The sequence below is a fragment of the Salmo salar genome, chromosome ssa26 (genome assembly GCF_905237065.1).
Source record: "Salmo salar chromosome ssa26, Ssal_v3.1, whole genome shotgun sequence".
Lineage (NCBI taxonomy): Eukaryota > Metazoa > Chordata > Actinopteri > Salmoniformes > Salmonidae > Salmo > Salmo salar.
In genome coordinates, this window is record NC_059467.1 from 46,626,180 (window position 1) to 46,651,094 (window position 24,915).

The window sequence follows — 24,915 nt, forward strand, 5'->3', positions numbered from 1 at the left end:
GAATCAGTATTGATCCATTAATGAACGGAAGTCCTGATCACCACGGCCATGCCGGCTCAAAGCCTCATTGGGACGAACTGGAATAAATGTCAGGGTGCATAGAAACAAGCCATTTTGGGGCCGCAGTTGCTTGTCAGCTGGGCAGAAGTGACATGGGGACGATGTTACTGGCAGACCCAGTGCCTGGGGTTCCTGGTATCATTTAGAATGACCACAGGAGCAGAGAACAGTGGCATTACAGTAACATTATTAATGTGGTCTGAAATAACAGGACCGGGTATAGAATCAGAGCTGCCATTACCAGAGACATTTTCTATACGCAGTAAATACTATGAATAATACACATTTCTCCCCTTTTCTCTGCGTGTTCTTGAACGAGAAGATAGAATACCTATAAAAACACTGAAGTCAGCAATAAACTGATAGATAATAGGTATTGATGTGACATTACACACAGAGAGGAGAGAGAGAGGGTTTATTTCACATGCTGTGCAAATGTAAATGTTTCTCATGCCAATAAATTCCTTTGAACTGAAATTGAATTGAGAGCTGAGAGCTGAGAGACAGAGAGAGAGAGGAGGAGGAAGAGAGAGAGAGGGAGAGGAGGAAGAGAGAGAGAGAGGGAGAGGAGGAAGAGAGAGAGCGAGACAGAGAGAGAGCGGAGGAAGAGAGAGAGCGGAGGAAGAGAGAGAGAGGAGGAAGAGAGAGAGAGACAGAGAGAGAGCGGAGGAAGAGAGATGAGGAAGAGAGAGAGAGAGAGGAGAGAGAGAGAGAGAGAGGAGGAAGAGAGAGAGGAGGAAGAGAGAGACTAATACTTCCACAGATAATTGTTCTGACATCAAAGGTCCCACAACAATACCCACCTTCTATTGGACTATAATCCCCTCCTTAGAGACAGAGACAGGTAGAGAGGAGGGGGAGAGAGGTAGAGGGAAAGAGACAGGTAGAGGGGGAGAGAGGTAGAGTGGGAAAGAGATGGGGAGGGACAGGTAGAGGGGGAGAGAGACAGGTAGAGTGGGAGAGAGACAGGTAGAGGGGGAGAAAGGTAGAGTGGGAAAGAGACGGGGAGAGACAGGTAGAGGGGGAGAGAGACAGGTAGAGTGGGAAAGAGACAGGTAGAGGGGGAGAGGTAGAGGGGGAGAGAGAGAGGTAGAGAGACAGGTAGAGTGGGAGAGTGAGAGGTAGAGTGGGAGAGAGAGAGGTAGAGTGGGAGAGAGAGTGGTAGAGGGGGAACGAGACAGGTAGAGGGGGAATGAGACAGGTAGAGGGGGAGAGAGACAGGTAGAGGGGGAGAGAGACAGGTAGAGGGGGAGAGAGACAGGTAGAGGGGGAGAGAGACAGGTAGAGGGGGGAACGAGACAGGTAGAGGGGGAAACGAGACAGGTAGAGGGGGAACGAGACAGGTAGAGGGGAGAGAGACAGGTAGAGGGGGAACGAGACAGGTAGAGGGGGAACGAGACAGGTAGAGGGGGAGAGGTAGAGGGGGAGAGAGAGAGGTAGAGAGACAGGTAGAGTGGGAGAGTGAGAGGTAGAGTGGGAGAGTGAGAGGTAGAGTGGGAGAGAGACAGGTAGAGGGGGGAGAGAGACAGGTAGAGGGGGAGAGAGACAGGTAGAGGGGGAACGAGACAGGTAGAGGGGGGAGAGAGACAGGTAGAGGGGGAGAGAGACAGGTAGAGGGGGAACGAGACAGGTAGAGGGGGAGAGAGACAGGTAGAGGGGGAGAGAGACAGGTAGAGGGGGAGAGAGACAGGTAGAGGGGGAGAGAGACAGGTAGAGGGGGAGAGGCAGAGTGGTAATAGAGATAACATGTCCCTTAGGGATAATGGGGTTATATTTGCATATTGTCTGTCAGCAAAACTACAGGCTTGTCATATGAGACCGTGTGTGTGTCTGTGGGAGTTTTGTGTGTGTGAGAGCGCATAAGTGATCGTGTGTGGGTGTGTGTGTGTGTGTCCACCTGTTCCTTGTCCTGCAGCTCCGTCTCCAGCTCCTGAACTCGTACAGTCAGCTTAGAGTTCCTCTCCTTCTCCACGTTGGCCTTTTCACACTGAGACTCCAACTCTGCTATCTATAGGAGAGAGAGGAGGAGGAGATATAGAGCAGGAGGAGATATAGAGGAGGAGGAGAGAGGAGCAGGAGGAGATATAGAGGAGGAGGAGAGAGGAGCAGGAGGAAATATAGAGGAGGAGAGAGGAGGAGGAGATTTAGAGCAGGAGGAGAGAGGAGGAGGAGATATAGAGCAGGAGGAGAGAGAGGAGGAGGAGAGAGGAGGAGGAGAGAGGAGGAGGAGATTTAGAGCAGGAGGAGAGAGAGGAGGAGGAGAGAGGAGCAGGAGAGAGGAGGAGGAGATATAGAGGAGGAGGAGAGAGGAGGAGGAGATATAGAGCAGGAGGAGAGAGGAGGAGGAGGAGAGAGGAGCAGGAGGAGATATAGGGGAGGAGGAGAGAGGAGCAGGAGGAGATATAGAGGAGGAGGAGAGAGGAGGAGGAGATATAGAACAGGAGGAGATATAGAGCAGGAGGAGATTATAGAGGAGGAGGAGGAGAGAGGAGCAAGAGGAGAGAGGAGCAGGAGAGAGAGGAGATATAGAGGAGGAGGAGGGAGAGCAGGGGGAGAGAGGAGCAGGGGGAGAGAGGAGGAGGAGGAGAGAGGAGCAGGAGGAGAGAGAGGAGGAGAGGAGGAGGAGAGGAGGAGGAGGAGAGAGAGGAGCAGGGGAGAGAGGAGCAGGGGAGAGAGAGGAGCAGGAGGAGAGAGAGGAGGAGGAGGAGAGGAGCAAGAGGGAGAGAGAGGAGCAGGGGGAGAAAGAGGAGCAAGAGGAGCAAGAGGAGAGAGATCGTACATTTTGTGCACAATTGTGTTTACATCCCTGTTAGTGAGCATTTCTCCTTTGCCAAAATAATCCTTCCATCTGACAGGTGTGTGTCATATCAAGAAGCTGATTAAACAGCATGATCATTACACAGGTGCACCTTGTGCTGAGGACAATAAAAAGTCAGTCTAAAATAGGCAGTTTTGTCACAACACAACACCAAAGATGTCTCAAGTTTTGAGAGAGCGTGCAATTGGCATGCTGACTGCAGGAATGTCCAACAGAGCTGTTGTACGAGAATGTAATGTTCATTTCTCTACCATAAGCCGCGTCCAACCTGCCTCACAACCGCAGACCATGTGTAACCACGCCAACCCAGGACCTCCACATCCAGCTTCTTCAACTGAGGGATCGTCTGAGACCAGCCACCTTGCCAGCTAATGAAACTGTGGGTTTGCACAACCAAAGAATTTCTGCAGAAACTGTCAGAAACCGTCTAAGGGAAGCTCATCTGCGTGCTCGTCGTCCTCACCGGGGTTTTGAGCGGACTGCAGTTCGGCGTCGTAACAGACTTCCGTGGGCAAATGCTCACCGTTGGTTGGCCACTGGAGAAGTGTGCTCTTCACAGATTAATCACATTTCAACTGTACCGGGTAGATGGCAGACAGAGTGTATGGCGTTGTGTGGATGAGCATTTTGCTGATGTCAACGTTATGAACAGAGTGCTGCATGGTGGAGGTGGGGTTATGGTATGGGCAGGCATAAACTACGGACAACGAACACAATTGCATTTTATCAATGGCAGTTTGAATGCACAGAGATACTGTGACCAGATACTGATGCCCATTGTCATGCCATTCATCCACCACCATCACCTCATGTTTCAGCATGATAATGCACGGCCCCATGTTGCAAGGATCTGTACACAATTCCTGGAAGCTGAAAATGTCCCAGTTCTTCCATGGCCTGCATACTCACCTGACACCAGACACTATAGAGGACCCTACATAGAACTATCTAAAAAGACACTATAGAGGACCCTACGTAGAGACACTATAGAGGACCCTACATAGAGCTATCTACATAGACAGTATAGAGGACCCTACATAGAGCTATCTACATAGAGACACTATAGAGGACCCTACATAGAGCTGTCTACATAGAGACACTATAGAGGACCCTACATAGAGCTATCTACATAGACACTATAGAGGACCCTACATAGAGACACTACAGAGGACCCTACATAGAGCTATCTACATAGACACTATAGAGGACCCTACATAGAGACACTATAGAGGACCCTACATAGAGCTATCTACATAGACACTATATAGGACCCTACATAGAGCTATCTACATAGAGACACTATAGAGGACCCTACATAGAGCTGTCTACATAGAGACATTATAGAGGACCCTACATAGAGACACTATAGAGGACCCTACATATACACTATAGAGGACCCTACGTAGAGCTATCTACATAGAGACACTATAGATGACCCTACATAGAGCTATCTACACAGAGACACTATAGAGGACCCTACATAGAGCTATCTACATAGACACTATAGAGGACCCTACATAGAGCTATCTACATAGAGACACTATAGAGGACCCTACATAGAGCTATCTACATAGAGACACTATAGAGGACCCTACATAGAGCTATCTACACAGAGACACTATAGAGGACCCTACATAGAGCTATCTACATAGAGACACTATAGATGACCCTACATAGAGCTATCTACACAGAGACACTATAGAGGACCCTACATAGAGACACTATAGAGGACCCTACATAGAGACACTATAGAGGACCCTACGTAGAGCTATCTACATAGAGACACTGTAGAGTACCCTACATAGAGCTATCTACATTGACACTATAGAGGACACTACATAGGGCTATCTACATAGAGACACTATAGAAGACCTACATAGAGCTATCTACACAGAGACACTATAGAGGATCCTACATAGAGCTATCTACATAGAGACACTATAGAGGACCCTACATAGAGCTATCTACATAGACACTATAGAGGACCCTACATAGAGCTATCTACATAGAGACACTATAGAGGACCCTACATAGAGCTATCTACTCAGAGACACTATAGAGGACCCTACATAGAGCTATCTACTCAGAGTCACTATAGAGGACCCTACATAGCGACACTATAGAGGACCCTACATAGAGACACTACAGAGGACCCTACAGAGGACCCTGCGTAGAGCTATCTACATAGAGACACTATAGAGTACCCTACATAGAGCTATCTACATAGAGACACTATAGAGGACCCTACATAGAGCTATCTACATAGACACTATAGAGGACCCTACATAGAGACACTACAGAGGACCCTACATAGAGCTATCTACATAGACACTATATAGGACCCTACATAGAGCTATCTACATAGAGACACTATAGAGGATCCTGCATAGAGCTATCTACATAGAGACACTATAGAGGACCCTGCATAGAGCTGTCTACATAGACACTATAGAGGATCCTACCATAGAGCTATCTACATAGACACTATAGAGGACCCTACCCTACAAAATAAAAATTCATCCCAGGTCTATGATTCTGACAAACACAAAGTCAAAATCCCAGTCCTGGAAACCCAGACTGTGCAGGGCCCTACGTAGGGCCCTCTATAGTGTCTATATAGATAGCTCTATGGTAGGATCCTCTATAGTGTCTATATAGATAGCTCTATGGTAGGATACTCTATAGTGTCTCTATGTAGATAGCTCTATGGTAGGATCCTCTATAGTGTCTATGTAGATAGCTCTATGGTAGGTTCCTCTATAGTGTCTATATAGATAGCTCTATGGCAGGATCCTCTATAGTGTCTATATAGATAGCTCTATGGTAGGAACCTCTATAGTGTCTATATAGATAGCTCTATGGTAGGATCCTCTATAGTGTCTATATAGATAGCTCTATGGTAGGAGCCTCTATTGTGTATATGTAGATAGCTCTATGTAGGACCCTCTATAGTGTCTATATAGATAGCTCTATGGTAGGATCCTCTATAGTGGGTCTATATAGATAGCTCTATGGTAGGATCCTCTATAGTGTCTCTATATAGATAGCTCTATGGTAGGTTCCTCTATAGTGTCTATATAGATAGCTCTATGGTAGGATCCTCTATAGTGTCTATATAGATAGCTCTATGGTAGGATCCTCTATAGTGTCTATATAGATAGCTCTATGGTAGGATCCTCTATAGTGTCTATATAGATAGCTCTATGGTAGGGTCCTCTATAGTGTCTATATAGATAGCTCTATGGTAGCATCCTCTATAGTGTCTATATAGATAGCTCTATGGTAGAATCCTCTATAGTGTCTATATAGATAGCTCTATGGTAGGATCCTCTATAGTGTCTATATAGATAGCTCTATGGTAGGATCCTCTATAGTGTATATATAGATAGCTCTATGGTAGGATACTCTATAGTGTCTATATAGATAGCTCTATGGTAGGATACTCTATAGTGTCTATATAGATAGCTCTACGTAGGATCCTCTATAGTGTCTATATAGATAGCTCTACGTAGGATCCTCTATAGTGTCTTTATAGATAGCTCTATGGTAGGATCCTCTATAGTGTCTGTATAGATAGCTCTACGTAGGATCCTCTATAGTGTCTATATTCGTGGATCCTCTATAGTGTCTATATAGATAGCTCTATGGTAGGGTCCTCTATAGTGTCTATATAGATAGCTCTACGTAGGATCATCTATAGTGTCTATATAAATAGCTCTACGTAGGGCCCTCTATAGTGTCTATATAGATAGCTCTATGGTAGGATCCTCTATAGTGTCTATATAGATAGCTCTATGGTAGGATACTCTATAGTGTCTATATAGATAGCTCTATGGTAGGATCCTCTATAGTGTCTATATAGATAGCTCTACGTAGGGCCCTCTATAGTGTCTATATAGATAGCTCTATGGTAGGATCCTCTATAGTGTCTATATAGATAGCTCTATGGTAGGATACTCTATAGTGTCTATATAGATAGCTCTATGGTAGGATACTCTATAGTGGGTCTATATAGATAGCTCTATGGTAGGATCCTCTATAGTGTCTCTATATAGATAGCTCTATGGTAGGATCCTCTATAGTGTCTATATAGATAGCTCTACGTAGGGCCCTCTATAGTGTCTATATAGATAGCTCTATGGTAGGATCCTCTATAGTGTCTATATAGATAGCTCTATGGTAGGATACTCTATAGTGTCTATATAGATAGCTCTATGGTAGGATACTCTATAGTGTCTATATAGATAGCTCTATGGTAGGATCCTCTATAGTGTCTATATAGATAGCTCTATGGTAGGATACTCTATAGTGTCTATATAGATAGCTCTATGGTAGGATACTCTATAGTGTCTATATAGATAGCTCTATGGTAGGATACTCTATAGTGTCTATATAGATAGCTCTATGGTAGGATACTCTATAGTGTCTATATAGATAGCTCTATGGTAGGATCCTCTATAGTGTCTATATAGATAGCTCTATGGTAGGATCCTCTATAGTGTCTATATAGATAGCTCTATGGTAGGATACTCTATAGTGTCTATATAGATAGCTCTATGGTAGGATACTCTATAGTGTCTATATAGATAGCTCTATGGTAGGATACTCTATAGTGTCTATGTAGATAGCTCTATGGTAGGTTGCTCTGTAGTGTCATTATAGATAGCTCTATGGTAGGATCCTCTATAGTGTCTATATAGATAGCTCTATGGTAGGATCCTCTATAGTGTCTATATAGATAGCTCTATGGTAGGATCCTCTATAGTGTCTATGTAGATAGCTCTATGGTAGGATCCTCTATAGTGTCTATGTAGATAGCTCTATGGTAGAATCCTCTATAGTGGGTCTATATAGATAGCTCTATGGTAGGATACTCTATAGTGTCTATATAGATAGCTCTATGGTAGGATACTCTATAGTGTCTATATAGATAGCTCTATGGTAGGATCCTCTATAGTGTCTATGTAGATAGCTCTATGGTAGAATCCTCCGTAGTGGGTCTATATAGATAGCTCTATGGTAGTATACTCTATAGTGTCTATATAGATAGCTCTACGTAGGATCCTCTATAGTGTCTATATAGATAGCTCTATGGTAGGGTCCTCTATAGTGTCTATATAGATAGCTCTACATAGGATCATCTATAGTGTCTATATAGATAGCTCTACGTAGGGCCCTCTATAGTGTCTATATAGATAGCTCTATGGTAGGATACTCTATAGTGTCTATATAGATAGCTCTATGGTAGAATCCTCTATAGTGTCTCTATATAGATAGCTCTATGTAGGATCCTCTATAGTGTCTATATAGATAGCTCTATGGTAGGATCCTCTATAGTGTCTATATAGATAGCTCTATGGTAGGAGCCTCTATAGTGTCTATATAGATAGCTCTATGGTAGGATCCTCTATAGTGTCTATATAGATAGCTCTATGGTAGGGTCCTCTATAGTGTCTATATAGATAGCTCTATGGTAGGATCCTCTATAGTGTCTATATAGATAGCTCTATGGTAGGATCCTCTATAGTGTCTATATAGATAGCTCTATGGTAGAATCCTCTATAGTGTCTATATAGATAGCTCTATGGTAGGATCCTCTATAGTCTATATAGATAGCTCTATGGTAGGATCCTCTATAGTGTCTATATAGATAGCTCTATGGTAGGATACTCTATAGTGTCTATATAGATAGCTCTATGGTAGGATACTCTATAGTGTCTATATAGATAGCTCTACGTAGGATCCTCTATAGTGTCTATATAGATAGCTCTACGTAGGATCCTCTATAGTGTCTATATAGATAGCTCTATGGTAGGATCCTCTATAGTGTCTGTATAGATAGCTCTACGTAGGATCCTCTATAGTGTCTATATAGATAGCTCTACGTAGGATCCTCTATAGTGTCTATATAGATAGCTCTATGGTAGGGTCCTCTATAGTGTCTATATAGATAGCTCTACGTAGGATCATCTATAGTGTCTATATAGATAGCTCTACGTAGGGCCCTCTATAGTGTCTATATAGATAGCTCTATGGTAGGATCCTCTATAGTGTCTATATAGATAGCTCTATGGTAGGATACTCTATAGTGTCTATATAGATAGCTCTATGGTAGGATCCTCTATAGTGTCTATATAGATAGCTCTACGTAGGGCCCTCTATAGTGTCTATATAGATAGCTCTATGGTAGGATCCTCTATAGTGTCTATATAGATAGCTCTATGGTAGGATACTCTATAGTGTCTATATAGATAGCTCTATGGTAGGATACTCTATAGTGGGTCTATATAGATAGCTCTATGGTAGGATCCTCTATAGTGTCTCTATATAGATAGCTCTATGGTAGGATCCTCTATAGTGTCTATATAGATAGCTCTACGTAGGGCCCTCTATAGTGTCTATATAGATAGCTCTATGGTAGGATCCTCTATAGTGTCTATATAGATAGCTCTATGGTAGGATACTCTATAGTGTCTATATACATAGCTCTATGGTAGGATACTCTATAGTGTCTATATAGATAGCTCTATGGTAGGATCCTCTATAGTGTCTATGTAGATAGCTCTACGTAGGGCCCTCTATAGTGTCTATATAGATAGCTCTATGGTAGGATCCTCTATAGTGTCTATATAGATAGCTCTATGGTAGGATACTCTATAGTGTCTATATAGATAGCTCTATGGTAGGATACTCTATAGTGGGTCTATATAGATAGCTCTATGGTAGGATCCTCTATAGTGTCTCTATATAGATAGCTCTATGGTAGGATCCTCTATAGTGTCTATATAGATAGCTCTACGTAGGGCCCTCTATAGTGTCTATATAGATAGCTCTATGGTAGGATCCTCTATAGTGTCTATATAGATAGCTCTATGGTAGGATACTCTATAGTGTCTATATAGATAGCTCTATGGTAGGATACTCTATAGTGTCTATATAGATAGCTCTACGTAGGGCCCTCTATAGTGTCTATATAGATAGCTCTATGGTAGGATCCTCTATAGTGTCTATATAGATAGCTCTATGGTAGGATACTCTATAGTGTCTATATAGATAGCTCTATGGTAGGATACTCTATAGTGGGTCTATATAGATAGCTCTATGGTAGGATCCTCTATAGTGTCTCTATATAGATAGCTCTATGGTAGGATCCTCTATAGTGTCTATATAGATAGCTCTACGTAGGGCCCTCTATAGTGTCTATATAGATAGCTCTATGGTAGGATCCTCTATAGTGTCTATATAGATAGCTCTATGGTAGGATACTCTATAGTGTCTATATAGATAGCTCTATGGTAGGATACTCTATAGTGTCTATATAGATAGCTCTATGGTAGGATCCTCTATAGTGTCTATATAGATAGCTCTATGGTAGGATACTCTATAGTGTCTATATAGATAGCTCTATGGTAGGATACTCTATAGTGTCTATATAGATAGCTCTATGGTAGGATACTCTATAGTGTCTATATAGATAGCTCTATGGTAGGATCCTCTATAGTGTCTATATAGATAGCTCTATGGTAGGATCCTCTATAGTGTCTATATAGATAGCTCTATGGTAGGATACTCTATAGTGTCTATATAGATAGCTCTATGGTAGGATACTCTATAGTGTCTATATAGATAGCTCTATGGTAGGATACTCTATAGTGTCTATATAGATAGCTCTATGGTAGGATCCTCTATAGTGTCTATATAGATAGCTCTATGGTAGGATCCTCTATAGTGTCTATATAGACAGCTCTATGGTAGGATACTCTATAGTGTCTATATAGATAGCTCTATGGTAGGATCCTCTATAGTGTCTATATAGATAGCTCTATGGTAGGATCCTCTATAGTGTCTATATAGATAGCTCTATGGTAGGATCCTCTATAGTGTCTATATAGATAGCTCTATGGTAGGATCCTCTATAGTGTCTATATAGATAGCTCTATGGTAGGATACTCTATAGTGTCTATATAGATAGCTCTACGTAGGGCCCTCTATAGTGTCTATATAGATAGCTCTATGGTAGGATCCTCTATAGTGTCTATATAGATAGCTCTATGGTAGGATACTCTATAGTGTCTATATAGATAGCTCTATGGTAGGATCCTCTATAGTGTCTATATAGATAGCTCTACGTAGGGCCCTCTATAGTGTCTATATAGATAGCTCTATGGTAGGATCCTCTATAGTGTCTATATAGATAGCTCTATGGTAGGATACTCTATAGTGTCTATATAGATAGCTCTATGGTAGGATACTCTATAGTGGGTCTATATAGATAGCTCTATGGTAGGATCCTCTATAGTGTCTCTATATAGATAGCTCTATGGTAGGATCCTCTATAGTGTCTATATAGATAGCTCTACGTAGGGCCCTCTATAGTGTCTATATAGATAGCTCTATGGTAGGATCCTCTATAGTGTCTATATAGATAGCTCTATGGTAGGATACTCTATAGTGTCTATATACATAGCTCTATGGTAGGATACTCTATAGTGTCTATATAGATAGCTCTATGGTAGGATCCTCTATAGTGTCTATATAGATAGCTCTACGTAGGGCCCTCTATAGTGTCTATATAGATAGCTCTATGGTAGGATCCTCTATAGTGTCTATATAGATAGCTCTATGGTAGGATACTCTATAGTGGGTCTATATAGATAGCTCTATGGTAGGATCCTCTATAGTGTCTCTATATAGATAGCTCTATGGTAGGATCCTCTATAGTGTCTATATAGATAGCTCTACGTAGGGCCCTCTATAGTGTCTATATAGATAGCTCTATGGTAGGATCCTCTATAGTGTCTATATAGATAGCTCTATGGTAGGATACTCTATAGTGTCTATATAGATAGCTCTATGGTAGGATACTCTATAGTGTCTATATAGATAGCTCTACGTAGGGCCCTCTATAGTGTCTATATAGATAGCTCTATGGTAGGATCCTCTATAGTGTCTATATAGATAGCTCTATGGTAGGATACTCTATAGTGTCTATATAGATAGCTCTATGGTAGGATACTCTATAGTGGGTCTATATAGATAGCTCTATGGTAGGATCCTCTATAGTGTCTCTATATAGATAGCTCTATGGTAGGATCCTCTATAGTGTCTATATAGATAGCTCTACGTAGGGCCCTCTATAGTGTCTATATAGATAGCTCTATGGTAGGATCCTCTATAGTGTCTATATAGATAGCTCTATGGTAGGATACTCTATAGTGTCTATATAGATAGCTCTATGGTAGGATACTCTATAGTGTCTATATAGATAGCTCTATGGTAGGATCCTCTATAGTGTCTATATAGATAGCTCTATGGTAGGATCCTCTATAGTGTCTATATAGATAGCTCTATGGTAGGATACTCTATAGTGTCTATATAGATAGCTCTATGGTAGGATACTCTATAGTGTCTATATAGATAGCTCTATGGTAGGATACTCTATAGTGTCTATATAGATAGCTCTATGGTAGGATCCTCTATAGTGTCTATATAGATAGCTCTATGGTAGGATCCTCTATAGTGTCTATATAGATAGCTCTATGGTAGGATACTCTATAGTGTCTATATAGATAGCTCTATGGTAGGATACTCTATAGTGTCTATATAGATAGCTCTATGGTAGGATACTCTATAGTGTCTATATAGATAGCTCTATGGTAGGATCCTCTATAGTGTCTATATAGATAGCTCTATGGTAGGAGCCTCTATAGTGTCTATATAGACAGCTCTATGGTAGGATACTCTATAGTGTCTATATAGATAGCTCTATGGTAGGATCCTCTATAGTGTCTATATAGATAGCTCTATGGTAGGATCCTCTATAGTGTCTATATAGATAGCTCTATGGTAGGATCCTCTATAGTGTCTATATAGATAGCTCTATGGTAGGATCCTCTATAGTGTCTATATAGATAGCTCTATGGTAGGATACTCTATAGTGTCTATATAGATAGCTCTATGGTAGGATCCTCTATAGTGTCTATATAGATAGCTCTATGGTAGGATCCTCTATAGTGTCTATATAGATAGCTCTATGGTAGGATACTCTATAGTGTCTATATAGACAGCTCTATGGTAGGATCCTCTATAGTGTCTATATAGATAGCTCTATGGTAGGATACTCTATAGTGTCTATATAGATAGCTCTATGGTAGGATACTCTATAGTGTCTATATAGATAGCTCTATGGTAGGATCCTCTATAGTGTCTATATAGATAGCTCTATGGTAGGATACTCTATAGTGTCTATATAGATAGCTCTATGGTAGGATACTCTATAGTGTCTATATAGATAGCTCTATGGTAGGATACTCTATAGTGTCTATATAGATAGCTCTATGGTAGGATACTCTATAGTGTCTATATAGACAGCTCTACGTAGGACCCTCCGTATTACCTTTTCCCTCAGTGTGTCGCTCTCCTCCTTGCAGGTGCTGAGTTGTTTCTTCCAGATCTCTACGTTAGCGGAGGACTCTGTTAGCTCGTCTACCAGCCGAGCATTACTGTCCCGTAGAGTCTGGAGTTCTGTCTCCAACTTCTTAGCATTGGTGTTACTGGGGGGGAGAAACAATAGAGAGAGAGGAGGGAGAAGAAAGGAGAGAGAAGAGAGGGGGAGAGAAGAGAGAGAGGGGGGAGAAGAAAGGGGAGAGAAGAGAGGGGAGAGAAGAGAAGAGAGAGAGAGGGTAGAAGAGAGAGAGAGGGTAGAAGAGAGAGAGAGGGGGTAGAAGAGAGAGAGAGGGTAGAATAGAGAGAGAGGGGGTAGAAGAGAGAGAGAGGGTAGAAGAGAGAGAGAGGGGGTAGAAGAGAGAGAGTTGGGGAGAAGAGAGAGAGTTAGAGAGAAGAGAGAGGGGGAGAAGAGAGAGAGAGGGGGTAGAAGAGAGAGAGAGGGTAGAAGAGAGAGAGAGGGTACAAGAGAGAGAGAGAGGGGTAGAAGAGAGAGAGAGGGTAGAAGAGAGAGAGGGGGTAGAAGAGAGAGAGTTGGGGAGAAGAGAGAAGAGAGAGGGGGAGAAGAGAGAGAGAGGGTAGAAGAGAGAGAGAGGGTAGAAGAGAGAGAGAGAGGGGTAGAAGAGAGAGAGTTGGGGAGAAGAGAGAAGAGAGAGGGGGAGAAGAGAGAGAGAGGGGGAGAGAGGGAGAGAGAGAGAGCAAGCGAGAGAGAGTGGGAGGAGAGATAGATTAATGTTTTCAACTTAATTTAGAGTCAAAACCTACCAATATGCATATAAAGTCACATGGTTCTTGCTTGTGAATGGCTGTTTCTTTCAGTGTGCATGGCTGTTTCTTTCAGTGTGAATAGCTGTTTATTTCAGTGTGAATAGCTGTTTATTTCAGTGTGGATGGCTGTTTCTTTCAGTGTGCATGGCTGTTTCTTTCAGTGTGCATGGCTGTTTCTTTCAGTGTGAATAGCTGTTTATTTCAGTGTGGATGGCTGTTTCTTTCAGTGTGCATGGCTGGTTGGTTGGGTTAAATCTAGCTCCATACTAACGAATGCAGACAAACCCGTACCACCACTTTCTACAACATCATGTGTCAGATCATTCCCTGGCAGTTGGTTTACGTAACAGAATCTGTCTTCGCTGCTCTCAGCAGTCTGTAGTCCTTCCATCTCTCTGCAGCAAGCTGATGTTGTTAGAGATTTGTAAACTACCTGGAAAGCCTCAAACTTGGCCTGCCATTACCACCACCTACTAGGGTATTGAAGGTCTTTTAAGTTCACCTGAACTCAATGTTCTGTGGGTTCTCCACGTTCTATGATGTGTGTCGAAATGTTTACTGACCTCTGTTCCACGGTGGTCTTGAGTCTGTTGGTAACTCCCTACCCCCTCTCCTTACCTACCTCTATCCCTCCCTCCTTATCTACCTCTCCCCTACCCCTTCTCCTTACCTACCTCTATCTCTCCCTCCTTATCTACCACTCCCCCTACCTCCTTACCCCTCCCTCACTCTCCCCTACCCCTCCCTCCTTACCTCCTTACCCCTCCCTCCCTCTCCCCTACCCCTCCCTCCTTACCTCTTACCTTTCCCCCTCACTCCTCCTTACCTCTCATCTCCCCCAACCCTCCCTCCCTCCTTCCTTACCTCTCCCCCTACCCTCCGTCCTCCAATCCCTCCCTCTATCCTCCCTCCGTCCTTACCTCTCACCCTACCTCCCTCCTTACCTCTCACCCTACCTCCCTCCTAAACTCTCCCACACCCCTTCCTCCCTCCTTACCTCTCCCTCCTTACCTCTCTCCCTCCCTCCCTCCTTATCTCTCCCCCTTAACTCTTCCCCTACCCCTCCCTCCCTACCCCTCCCTCCTTACCTCTCCCTCCTTACCTCTCTCCCTCCCTCCTTACCTCTCCCCCTCCATCCTTACCTCTGTTCCACAGTGGTCTTGAGTTTGTCATTCTCGCTCATCAGCGCTGCGGTCTCCGGTCCTCCGTGGGAGATCTTCTCATCGTCCGTCCCGTTGATGCTGGAGGCCTGGGTGGACGAGGGGGTCTCACGACCCGACTCCTGGATGAGGGGGAAGAGAATTTATCATGACAGATACCAGAGGATGATTCTGCTTCATAGAGCTGAGTCTGACTCCTGCCATCTGTAGTTATAGTAACAGTCAGATAGTAACAGCTAGTTAGTACTGAACAGCTCTGAAACACCATGTAGTTATAGTAACAGCTAGTTAGTACTGAACAGCTCTTAAACACCATGTAGTTATAGTAACAGTCAGATAGTAACAGCTAGTTAGTACTGAACAGCTCTGAAACACCATGTAGTTATAGTAACAGTCAGATAGTAACAGCTAGTTAGTACTGAACAGCTCTGAAACACCATGTAGTTATAGTAACAGTCAGATAGTAACAGCTAGTTAGTACTGAACAGCTCTGAAACACCATGTAGTTATAGTCACAGTCAGATAGTAACAGCTAGTTAGTACTGAACAGCTCTGAAACACCATGTAGTTATAGTAACAGCTAGTTAGTACTGAACAACTCTGAAACACCATGTAGTTATAGTAACAGTCAGATAGTAACAGCTAGTTAGTACTGAACAGCTCTGAAACACCATGTAGTTATAGTAACAGCTAGTTAGTACTGAACAGCTCTGAAACACCATGTAGTTATAGTAACAGCTAGTTAGTACCGAACAGCTCTGAAACACCATGTAGTTATAGTAACAGCTAGTTAGTACTGAACAGCTCTGAAAGACAATGTAGTTATAGTAACAGCTAGTTAGTACTGAACAGCTCTGAAACACCATGTAGTTATAGTAACAGCTAGCTAGTACTGAACAGCTCTGAAACACCATGTAGTTATAGTAACAGCTAGTTAGTACTGAACAGCTCTGAAACACCATGTAGTTATAGTAACAGCTAGTTAGTACTGAACAGCTCTGAAACACCATGTAGTTATAGTAACAGTCAGATAGTAAAGGCTAGTTAGTACTGAGCAGCTCTGAAACACCATGTAGTTATAGTAACAGCTAGTTAGTACTGAACAGCTCTGAAACACCATGTAGTTATAGTAACAGCTAGTTAGTACTGAACAGCTCTGAAACACCATGTAGTTATAGTAACAGTCAGATAGTAACAGCTAGTTAGTACTGATCAGCTCTGAAACACCATGTAGTTATAGTAACAGCTAGTTACTACTGAACAGCTCTGAAACACCATGTAGTTATAGTAACAGCTAGTTAGTACTGAACAGCTCTGAAACACCATGTAGTTATAGTAACAGCTAGTTAGTACTGAACAGCTCTGAAACACCATGTAGTTATAGTAACAGCTAGTTAGTACTGAACAGCTCTGAAACACCATGTAGTTATAGTAACAGCTAGTTAGTACCGAACAGCTCTGAAACACCATGTACTTATAGTAACAGCTAGTTAGTACTGAACAGCTCTGAAATACCATGTAGTTATAGTAACAGTCAGATAGTAACAGCTAGTTAGTACTGAACAGCTCTGAAACACCATGTAGTTATAGTAACAGCTAGTTAGTACTGAACAGCTCTGAAACACCATGTAGTTATAGTAACAGTCAGATAGTAACAGCTAGTTAGTACTGAACAGCTCTGAAACACCATGTAGTTATAGTAACAGTCAGATAGTAACAGCTAGTTAGTACTGAGCAGCTCTGAAACACCATGTAGTTATAGTAACAGCTAGTTAGTACTGAACAGCTCTGAAACACCATGTAGCTATAGTAACAGCTAGTTAGTACTGAACAGCTCTGAAACACCATGTAGTTATAGTAACAGCTAGTTAGTACTGAACAGCTCTGAAACACCATGTAGTTATAGTAACAGCTAGTTAGTACCGAACAGCTCTGAAACACCATGTAGTTATAGTAACAGCTAGTTAGTACTGAACAGCTCTGAAAGACCATGTAGTTATAGTAACAGCTAGTTAGTACTGAACAGCTCTGAAACACCATGTAGTTATAGTAACAGCTAGTTAGTACTGAACAGCTCTGAAACACCATGTAGTTATAGTAACAGCTAGTTAGTACTGAACAGCTCTGAAACACCATGTAGTTATAGTAACAGCTAGTTAGTACTGAACAGCTCTGAAACACCATGTAGTTATAGTAACAGTCAGATAGTAAAGGCTAGTTAGTACTGAGCAGCTCTGAAACACCATGTAGTTATAGTAACAGCTAGTTAGTACTGAACAGCTCTGAAACACCATGTAGTTATAGTAACAGCTAGTTAGTACTGAACAGCTCTGAAACACCATGTAGTTATAGTAACAGTCAGATAGTAACAGCTAGTTAGTACTGAGCAGCTCTGAAACACCATGTAGTTATAGTAACAGCTAGTTACTACTGAACAGCTCTGAAACACCATGTAGCTATAGTAACAGCTAGTTAGTACTGAACAGCTCTGAAACACCATGTAGTTATAGTAACAGCTAGTTAGTACTGAACAGCTCTGAAACACCATGTAGTTATAGTAACAGCTAGTTAGTACCGAACAGCTCTGAAACACCATGTAGTTATAGTAACAGCTAGTTAGTACTGAACAGCTCTGAAATACCATGTAGTTATAGTAACAGTCAGATAGTAACAGCTAGTTAGTACTGAACAGCTCTGAAACACCATGTAGTTATAGTAACAGCTAGTTAGTACTGAACAGCTCTGAAACACCATGTAGTTATAGTAACAGCTAGTTAGTACTGAACAGCTCTGAAACACCATGTAGTTATAGTAACAGCTAGTTAGTACTGAACAGCTCTGAAACACCATGTAGCTATAGTAACAGCTAGTTAGTACTGCACAGCTCTGAAACACCATGTAGTTATAGTAACAGCTAGTTAGTACTGAACAGCTCTGAAACACCGTAGACTACATCCCAAATGGCACCCTATTCCCTATATAGTGCACTACGTTAGACCAGGGTCTATGGGGAATAGGGTTCCATTTGGGACACATATATAGTAACAGTTAGACAGTACTGAGCAGACCTGGCAGGCTAAGGCTGTCTGGGTGAGAGGCTAGAAAAACACCTCTCAAACCACCTTTGCATCCCGAATGGCACCCTATTCCCTATTGAGCGCACTACTTTTGACCAGGGCTAATAGGGAGCCATTTGGGACACATATTGGTTACCACCAAAATAAAGGAAACACCAACATAAAGTGTCTTAATAGGGTGTTGATGGTGGTGGCAAACACTGTCTCAGGCAGCGCTCCAGAATCTCCAATAAGTGTTCACTTGAGTTTGGCTCTGGTCAGAAGTAGTGGAATAGAATATATGGAATAGGGTGCTATTTAGGACACACCCATCCTCTCCTCTCTGTGCCATGTGTTGCAAGGGTTTTATCAGGTAAACCAGCAATATATTAATGAATACAACCATCTCGGTTAACCCAGAACTAAAGTCTCACGTAATTGGTCAGCTGCTCGTCTCATTTCTGGGTCCATAGCTGAGGGGATTAAGAGATGCTAGAACGAGGAGCTCCACCCTCTCTCAACAAATTATGGGCCGAAAGTCCCCTTCCGAAATTTGAAAGATGCTAACACGTGCGAAATCGTGATTTGTCCAAATAACCAGTGATGAAAAACCCAAACACAGGAACTACTGCTGCTCGTTAGCCCACGCATTCCCATTCCTTCCCCACAGATTCTAAAAGGTACCAGTTATGTTTACGTAGCTCTGTTGAAGAGAGATTATAAATCCAAAAACAATCAACTACTGCTAATTAATGAAGGAAGATATTATCATTACAGCCCAGTACTGCACATATTAAATAATTATCTATGCAAATTAAAAAGCCTATTCAACTTTATCTAATAAATGGAGAGTAAAAGAGTCCAGTTTCCTCTGAATATGAACGTGATTAAACGATCTGATGTCTGACTAAATAAAGAGAACACATGCTACGGTTGTCATGGGCTCTGGTCAAAAGTAGTGTACTACATAGTGGATAGGGTTCCATTTGGGCCTCAAACCAATACATCCAGAGAGTGTACACAGTCAGAATACTAATGAGATGACATGTTAGAATAGAACTGACAGTCAGAATACTAATGAGATGACATGTTAGAATAGAACTGACAGTCAGAATACTAATGAGATGACACGTTAGAATAGAACTGGCAGTCAGAATACTAATGAGATGACACGTTAGAATAGAACTAGCAGTCAGAATACTAATGAGATGACACGTTAGAATAGAACTAGCAGTCAGAATACTAATGAGATGACACGTTAGAATAGAACTGGCAGTCAGAATACTAATGAGATGGACATGTTAGAATAGAACTGGCAGTCAGAATACTAATGAGATGGATGACATGTTAGAATAGAACTGGCAGTCAGAATACTAATGAGATGACATGTTAGAATAGAACTGACAGTCAGAATACTAATGAGATGACACGTTAGAATAGAACTGGCAGTCAGAATACTAATGAGATGACATATTAGAATAGAACTGACAGTCAGAATACTAATGAGATGACACGTTAGAATAGAACTGGCAGTCAGAATACTAATGAGATGACATGTTAGAATAGAACTGACAGTCAGAATACTAATGAGATGACATATTAGAATAGAACTGACAGTCAGAATACTAATGAGATGACACGTTAGAATAGAACTGGCAGTCAGAATACTAATGAGATGACACGTTAGAATAGAACTGGCAGTCAGAATACTAATGAGATGGATGACATGTTAGAATAGAACTGACAGTCAGAATACTAATGAGATGACACGTTAGAATAGAACTAGCAGTCAGAATACTAATGAGATGACACGTTAGAATAGAACTAGCAGTCAGAATACTAATGAGATGACACGTTAGAATAGAACTGGCAGTCAGAATACTAATGAGATGACACGTTAGAATAGAACTGACAGTCAGAATACTAATGAGATGACACGTTAGAATAGAACTAGCAGTCAGAATACTAATGAGATGACACGTTAGAATAGAACTGACAGTCAGAATACTAATGAGATGGATGACATGTTAGAATAGAACTAGCAGTCAGAATACTAATGAGATGACACGTTAGAATAGAACTGGCAGTCAGAATACTAATGAGATGGATGACACGTTAGAATAGAACTGGCAGTCAGAATACTAATGAGATGACACGTTAGAATAGAACTGGCAGTCAGAATACTAATGAGATGACACGTTAGAATAGAACTGGCAGTCAGAATACTAACGAGATGGATGACATGTTAGAATAGAACTGGCAGTCAGAATACTAATGAGATGACACGTTAGAATAGAACTGGCAGTCAGAATACTAATGAGATGACATGTTAGAATAGAACTGGCAGTCAGAATACTAATGAGATGACACGTTAGAATAGAACTGGCAGTCAGAATACTAATGAGATGACATGTTAGAATAGAACTGGCAGTCAGAATACTAATGAGATGACATGTTAGAATAGAACTGGCAGTCAGAATACTAATGAGATGACATGTTAGAATAGAACTGGCAGTCAAAATACTGTCCTCAGGCTGTTGATGAGATATTATGTAACACATCCAGCAGACTTTTTACAGCTCTGACCCATCACATTACAGCCTCTCTCTCTCCCTCCCAGGGTAGATTATGTGTCTGTTTGGCGGCTGGCAGATGATAAGTGACTCCCTGTCACCTTTGACCCCCACACCCCAAGTATCACTTTACTACATCTAGTCAGTCATTACTGAGTGTGTGTATGTACAGTTGAAGTCAGAAGTTTACATACACCTTAGCCAAATACATTTAAACTCAGTTTTCACAATTCTTGACATTTAATCCGAGTAAAAATTCCCTGTCTTAGGTCAGTTAGGATCACCATTTTATTTTAAGAATGTGAAATGTCAGAATAATAGTAGAGAGAATGATTTATTTCAGCTTTTATGTCTTTCATCACATTCCCAGTGGGTCAGAAGTTTACATACACTCAATTAGTATTTGGTAGCATTGCCTTTAAATTGTTTAACTAGGGTCAAACATTTTAGAAAGCCTTGCACAAGCTTCCCACAATAATTTGGGTGAATGTTGGCCCATTCCTCCTGACAGAGCTGGTGTAACTGAGTCAGGTTTCTAGGCCTCCTTGCTCACGCACGCTTTTTCAGTTCTGCCCGCAAATTTTCTATGGGATTGAGGTCAGGGCTTTGTGATGGCCACTCCAATACCTTGACTTTGTTTTCCTTAAGCCATTTTACCACAACTTTGGAAGTATGCTTGGGGTCATTGTCCATTTGGAAGACCCATTTGCGACCAAGCTTTATCTTCCTGACTGATGTCTTGAGATGTTGCTTCAATATATCAAGATAATTGTCCTACCTCATGATGCCATCTATTTTGTGAAGTGCACCAGTCCCTCCTGCAGCAAAGCACCCCCACAACATGATGCTGCCACCCTCGTGCTTCACGATTGGGATGGTGTTCTTCGGCTTGCAAGTCTCCCCCTTGTTCCTTCAAACATAACGATGGTCATTATGGCCAAACAGTTCTATTTTTGTTTCATTAGACCAGAGGACATTTCTCTAAAAAGTACGGTCTTTGTCCCCATGTGCAGTTGCAAACCGTAGTCTGTCTTTTTTATGGCGGTTTTAGAGCAATGGCTTCTTCCTTGCTGAGCGGCCTTTCAGGTTATGTCGATATAGGACTCGTTAAACTGTGGATATAGATACTTTTGTACCCGTTTCCTCCAGCATCTTCACAAGGTCCTTTGCTGTTGTTCTGGGATTCATTTGCACTTTTCGCACCAAAGTACGTTCATCTCTCGGAGGCAGAATGCGTCTCCTTCCTGAGCGGTATGACGGCTGCGTGGTCCCATGGTGTTTATACTTGCGTACTATTGTTTGTACAGATGAACGTGGTACCTTCAGGCATTTGGAAATTGCTCCCAAGGATGAACCAGACTTGTGGAGGTCTATAGGTCTTGGGAAAATCAAAAGAAATCAGCCATGATGTCAAGCAAAGAGTCACTGAGTTTGAAGGTAGGCCTTGAAATACATCCACAGGTACACCTCCAATTGACTCAAATGATGTCAATTAGCCTATCAGAAGCTTCTAAAGCCATGACATCATTTTCTGGAATTTTCCAAGCTGTTTAAAGGCACAGTCAACTTAGTGAATGTAAACTTCTGACCCACTGGAATTGTTATACAGTGAATTATAAGTGAAATAATCTGTCTGTAAAAATTGTTTGAAAAATGACTCATGCACAAAGTAGATGTCCTAACTGATTTGCCCAAACTATAGTTTGTTAACAAGAAATTTGTGGAGTGATTGAAAAACAAGTTAATGACTCCAACATAAGTGTATGTAAACTTCCGACTTCAACTGTATGTATGTATCTGTGCACATGCGTGTGTATGTGTGCTACTGACCGTGTGTGTGTGCAATTCACCGCTTCCTCACATGTTATTATCGGTGTGTGTGTGTTTGTGCATGTGTGTGTGCATGTGTGTGACCATGTGTCTGTGTGCGTGCCTCTGTGTGTGTGCCCGTATGTTACCTGGGAATTGTTACTCGATGTCTCCATCTTCTCCTGTGACTTGTCCCTGGCGAGCTTCGCTGCTTCCTTCACTTCCTGGAACTTCTCAGCAAACTGAAACAAGATGAGAAAAATAAACAAAGAAAAAGATTGATTAATACAAGTTCAAATGAAAATATAAAAACACATCACTGGATACAAGCGATGTGTGTGTCGCTTAATGATGATGTAATCACATGTCCCAAATGGAACCTGATCAAAAGTAGTGCAACATTGGCCCTATAGGCCTTAGTCAAAAGTAGTGCACCATTGGCCCTATAGGCCTTAGTCAAAAGTAGTGCACTATAGAGGGAATCGGGTGCCATTTGGGATGTAACCATGGTGTAGGTGAGGTGAGTTACTCTGACATGATGAGCTCAGGGACAGAGAGACAAACTAGACTATCTAATATTTATTCATTGTAAGATATGTGAAGGATAAAATCCCATGAGATAATTAATCATCTCATATCCAAGGTGGTTCCCAAACAACAACAATAACAAATACTGGACCAAAGAAACACACAGACAGGTACAATACAAACACAGCGGTAGTGACGGAACGTCTTTATGTTGCCGGTAGTGACGGAATGGCATTATGTTGCCGGTAGTGACGGAACGTCTTTATGTTGCCGGTAGTGACGGAATGGCATTATGTTGCCGGTAGTGACGGAATGGCTTTATGTTGCCGGTAGTGACGGAATGGCATTATGTTGCCGGTAGTGACGGAATGGCATTATGTTGCCGGTAGTGACGGAACGTCTTTATGTTGCCGGTAGTGACGGAACGTCTTTATGTTGCCGGTAGTGACGGAACGTCTTTATGTTGCCGGTAGTGACGGAACGTCTTTATGTTGCCGGTAGTGACGGAACGTCTTTATGTTGCCGGTAGTGACGGAACGTCTTTATGTTGCCGGTAGTGACGGAATGGCTTTATGTTGCCGGTAGTGATGGAACGGCTTTATGTTGCCGGTAGTGACGGAATGTCTTTATGTTGCCGGTAGTGACGGAACGTCTTTATGTTGCCGGTAGTGACGGAACGGCTTTATGTTGCCGGTAGTGACGGAACGTCTTTATGTTGCCGGTAGTAACGGAACGTCTTTATGTTGCCGGTAGTGACGGAACGTCTTTATGTTGCCGGTAGTGACGGAACGGCTTTGTGTTGCCCGTAGTGACGGAACGTCTTTATGTTGCCGGTAGTGACGGAACGTCTTTATGTTGCCGGTAGTGACGGAACGTCTTTATGTTGCCGGTAGTGACGGAACGTCTTTATGTTGCCGGTAGTGACGGAATGGCTTTGTGTTGCCGGTAGTGACGGAACGTCTTTATGTTGCCGGTAGTAACGGAACGTCTTTATGTTGCCGGTAGTGACGGAATGGCATTATGTTGCCGGTAGTGACGGAACGTCTTTATGTTGCCGGTAGTAACGGAACGTCTTTATGTTGCCGGTAGTGACGGAATGGCATTATGTTGCCGGTAGTGACGGAACGGCTTTACGGTAGTGACGGAACGGCTTTATGTTGCCGGTAGTGACGGAATAGCTTTGTCTTTTAAAAATTGTAACAGAAAATCAATCAATCAATCAGTACCTTGGCCAGCTGCTGCTCGGAGGCGAACCCCAGTCCGAACACTGTGTTGGCTCTGCTGTCAGCCCATTGGCCAAACTTCTGGGAGGTCTTGGTGAAGGTCATGTTGGGGGTGATGGTGCTGTTGATGATCACCTGAAGGGAGACAGGAAATGACACGTTAGTAGGAGATGTGGTGGTGCCCCTGGAGCAGCTTGAGGGGGTTAGTGCCTTGCTGGGCCACTGGGACATGGAAAAGGGTCAAAGCACAAACAGTTTGGGAAACCTCAGTGGGCCACAGTTTTGCACCTGGGGTGTAATAATCATCAGTCCAAACACTAAAACAAGAGTTTCTATTGGACAAATTCAGGTAGATCCCTACCTATTTCATTCCATTGACAAAACTTTTTGCAACAGAATAAGCCCCTGAAGTCCTTTGGTTTTCGCCAGACATAATGGGACCCATCTCGCCCAAAAAGTTGACTCCAGTTTGTCAAA

The 24,915-nt window shown here is 42.3% G+C and overlaps 1 protein-coding gene across 4 annotated transcripts in view; it reads right to left on the reverse strand.

The window, feature by feature from the left end:
- The window catches only part of LOC106561750 (homer protein homolog 2), a 112,500-nt gene that overhangs the window by 16,507 nt on the left and 71,078 nt on the right, over positions 1–24,915 (reverse strand). For all 4 annotated transcript variants that reach the window (XM_045708142.1, XM_045708141.1, XM_045708143.1 and 1 more), the window contains exons 3-7: positions 24,442–24,573; positions 22,837–22,929; positions 15,232–15,371; positions 13,275–13,431; positions 1,958–2,068 (exon numbers count right to left, since the gene is read on the reverse strand). In XM_045708142.1, the coding sequence (XP_045564098.1) occupies positions 1,958–2,068; positions 13,275–13,431; positions 15,232–15,371; positions 22,837–22,929; positions 24,442–24,573 (633 nt within the window). The remainder of the gene's footprint in view (positions 1–1,957; positions 2,069–13,274; positions 13,432–15,231; positions 15,372–22,836; positions 22,930–24,441; positions 24,574–24,915) is intronic.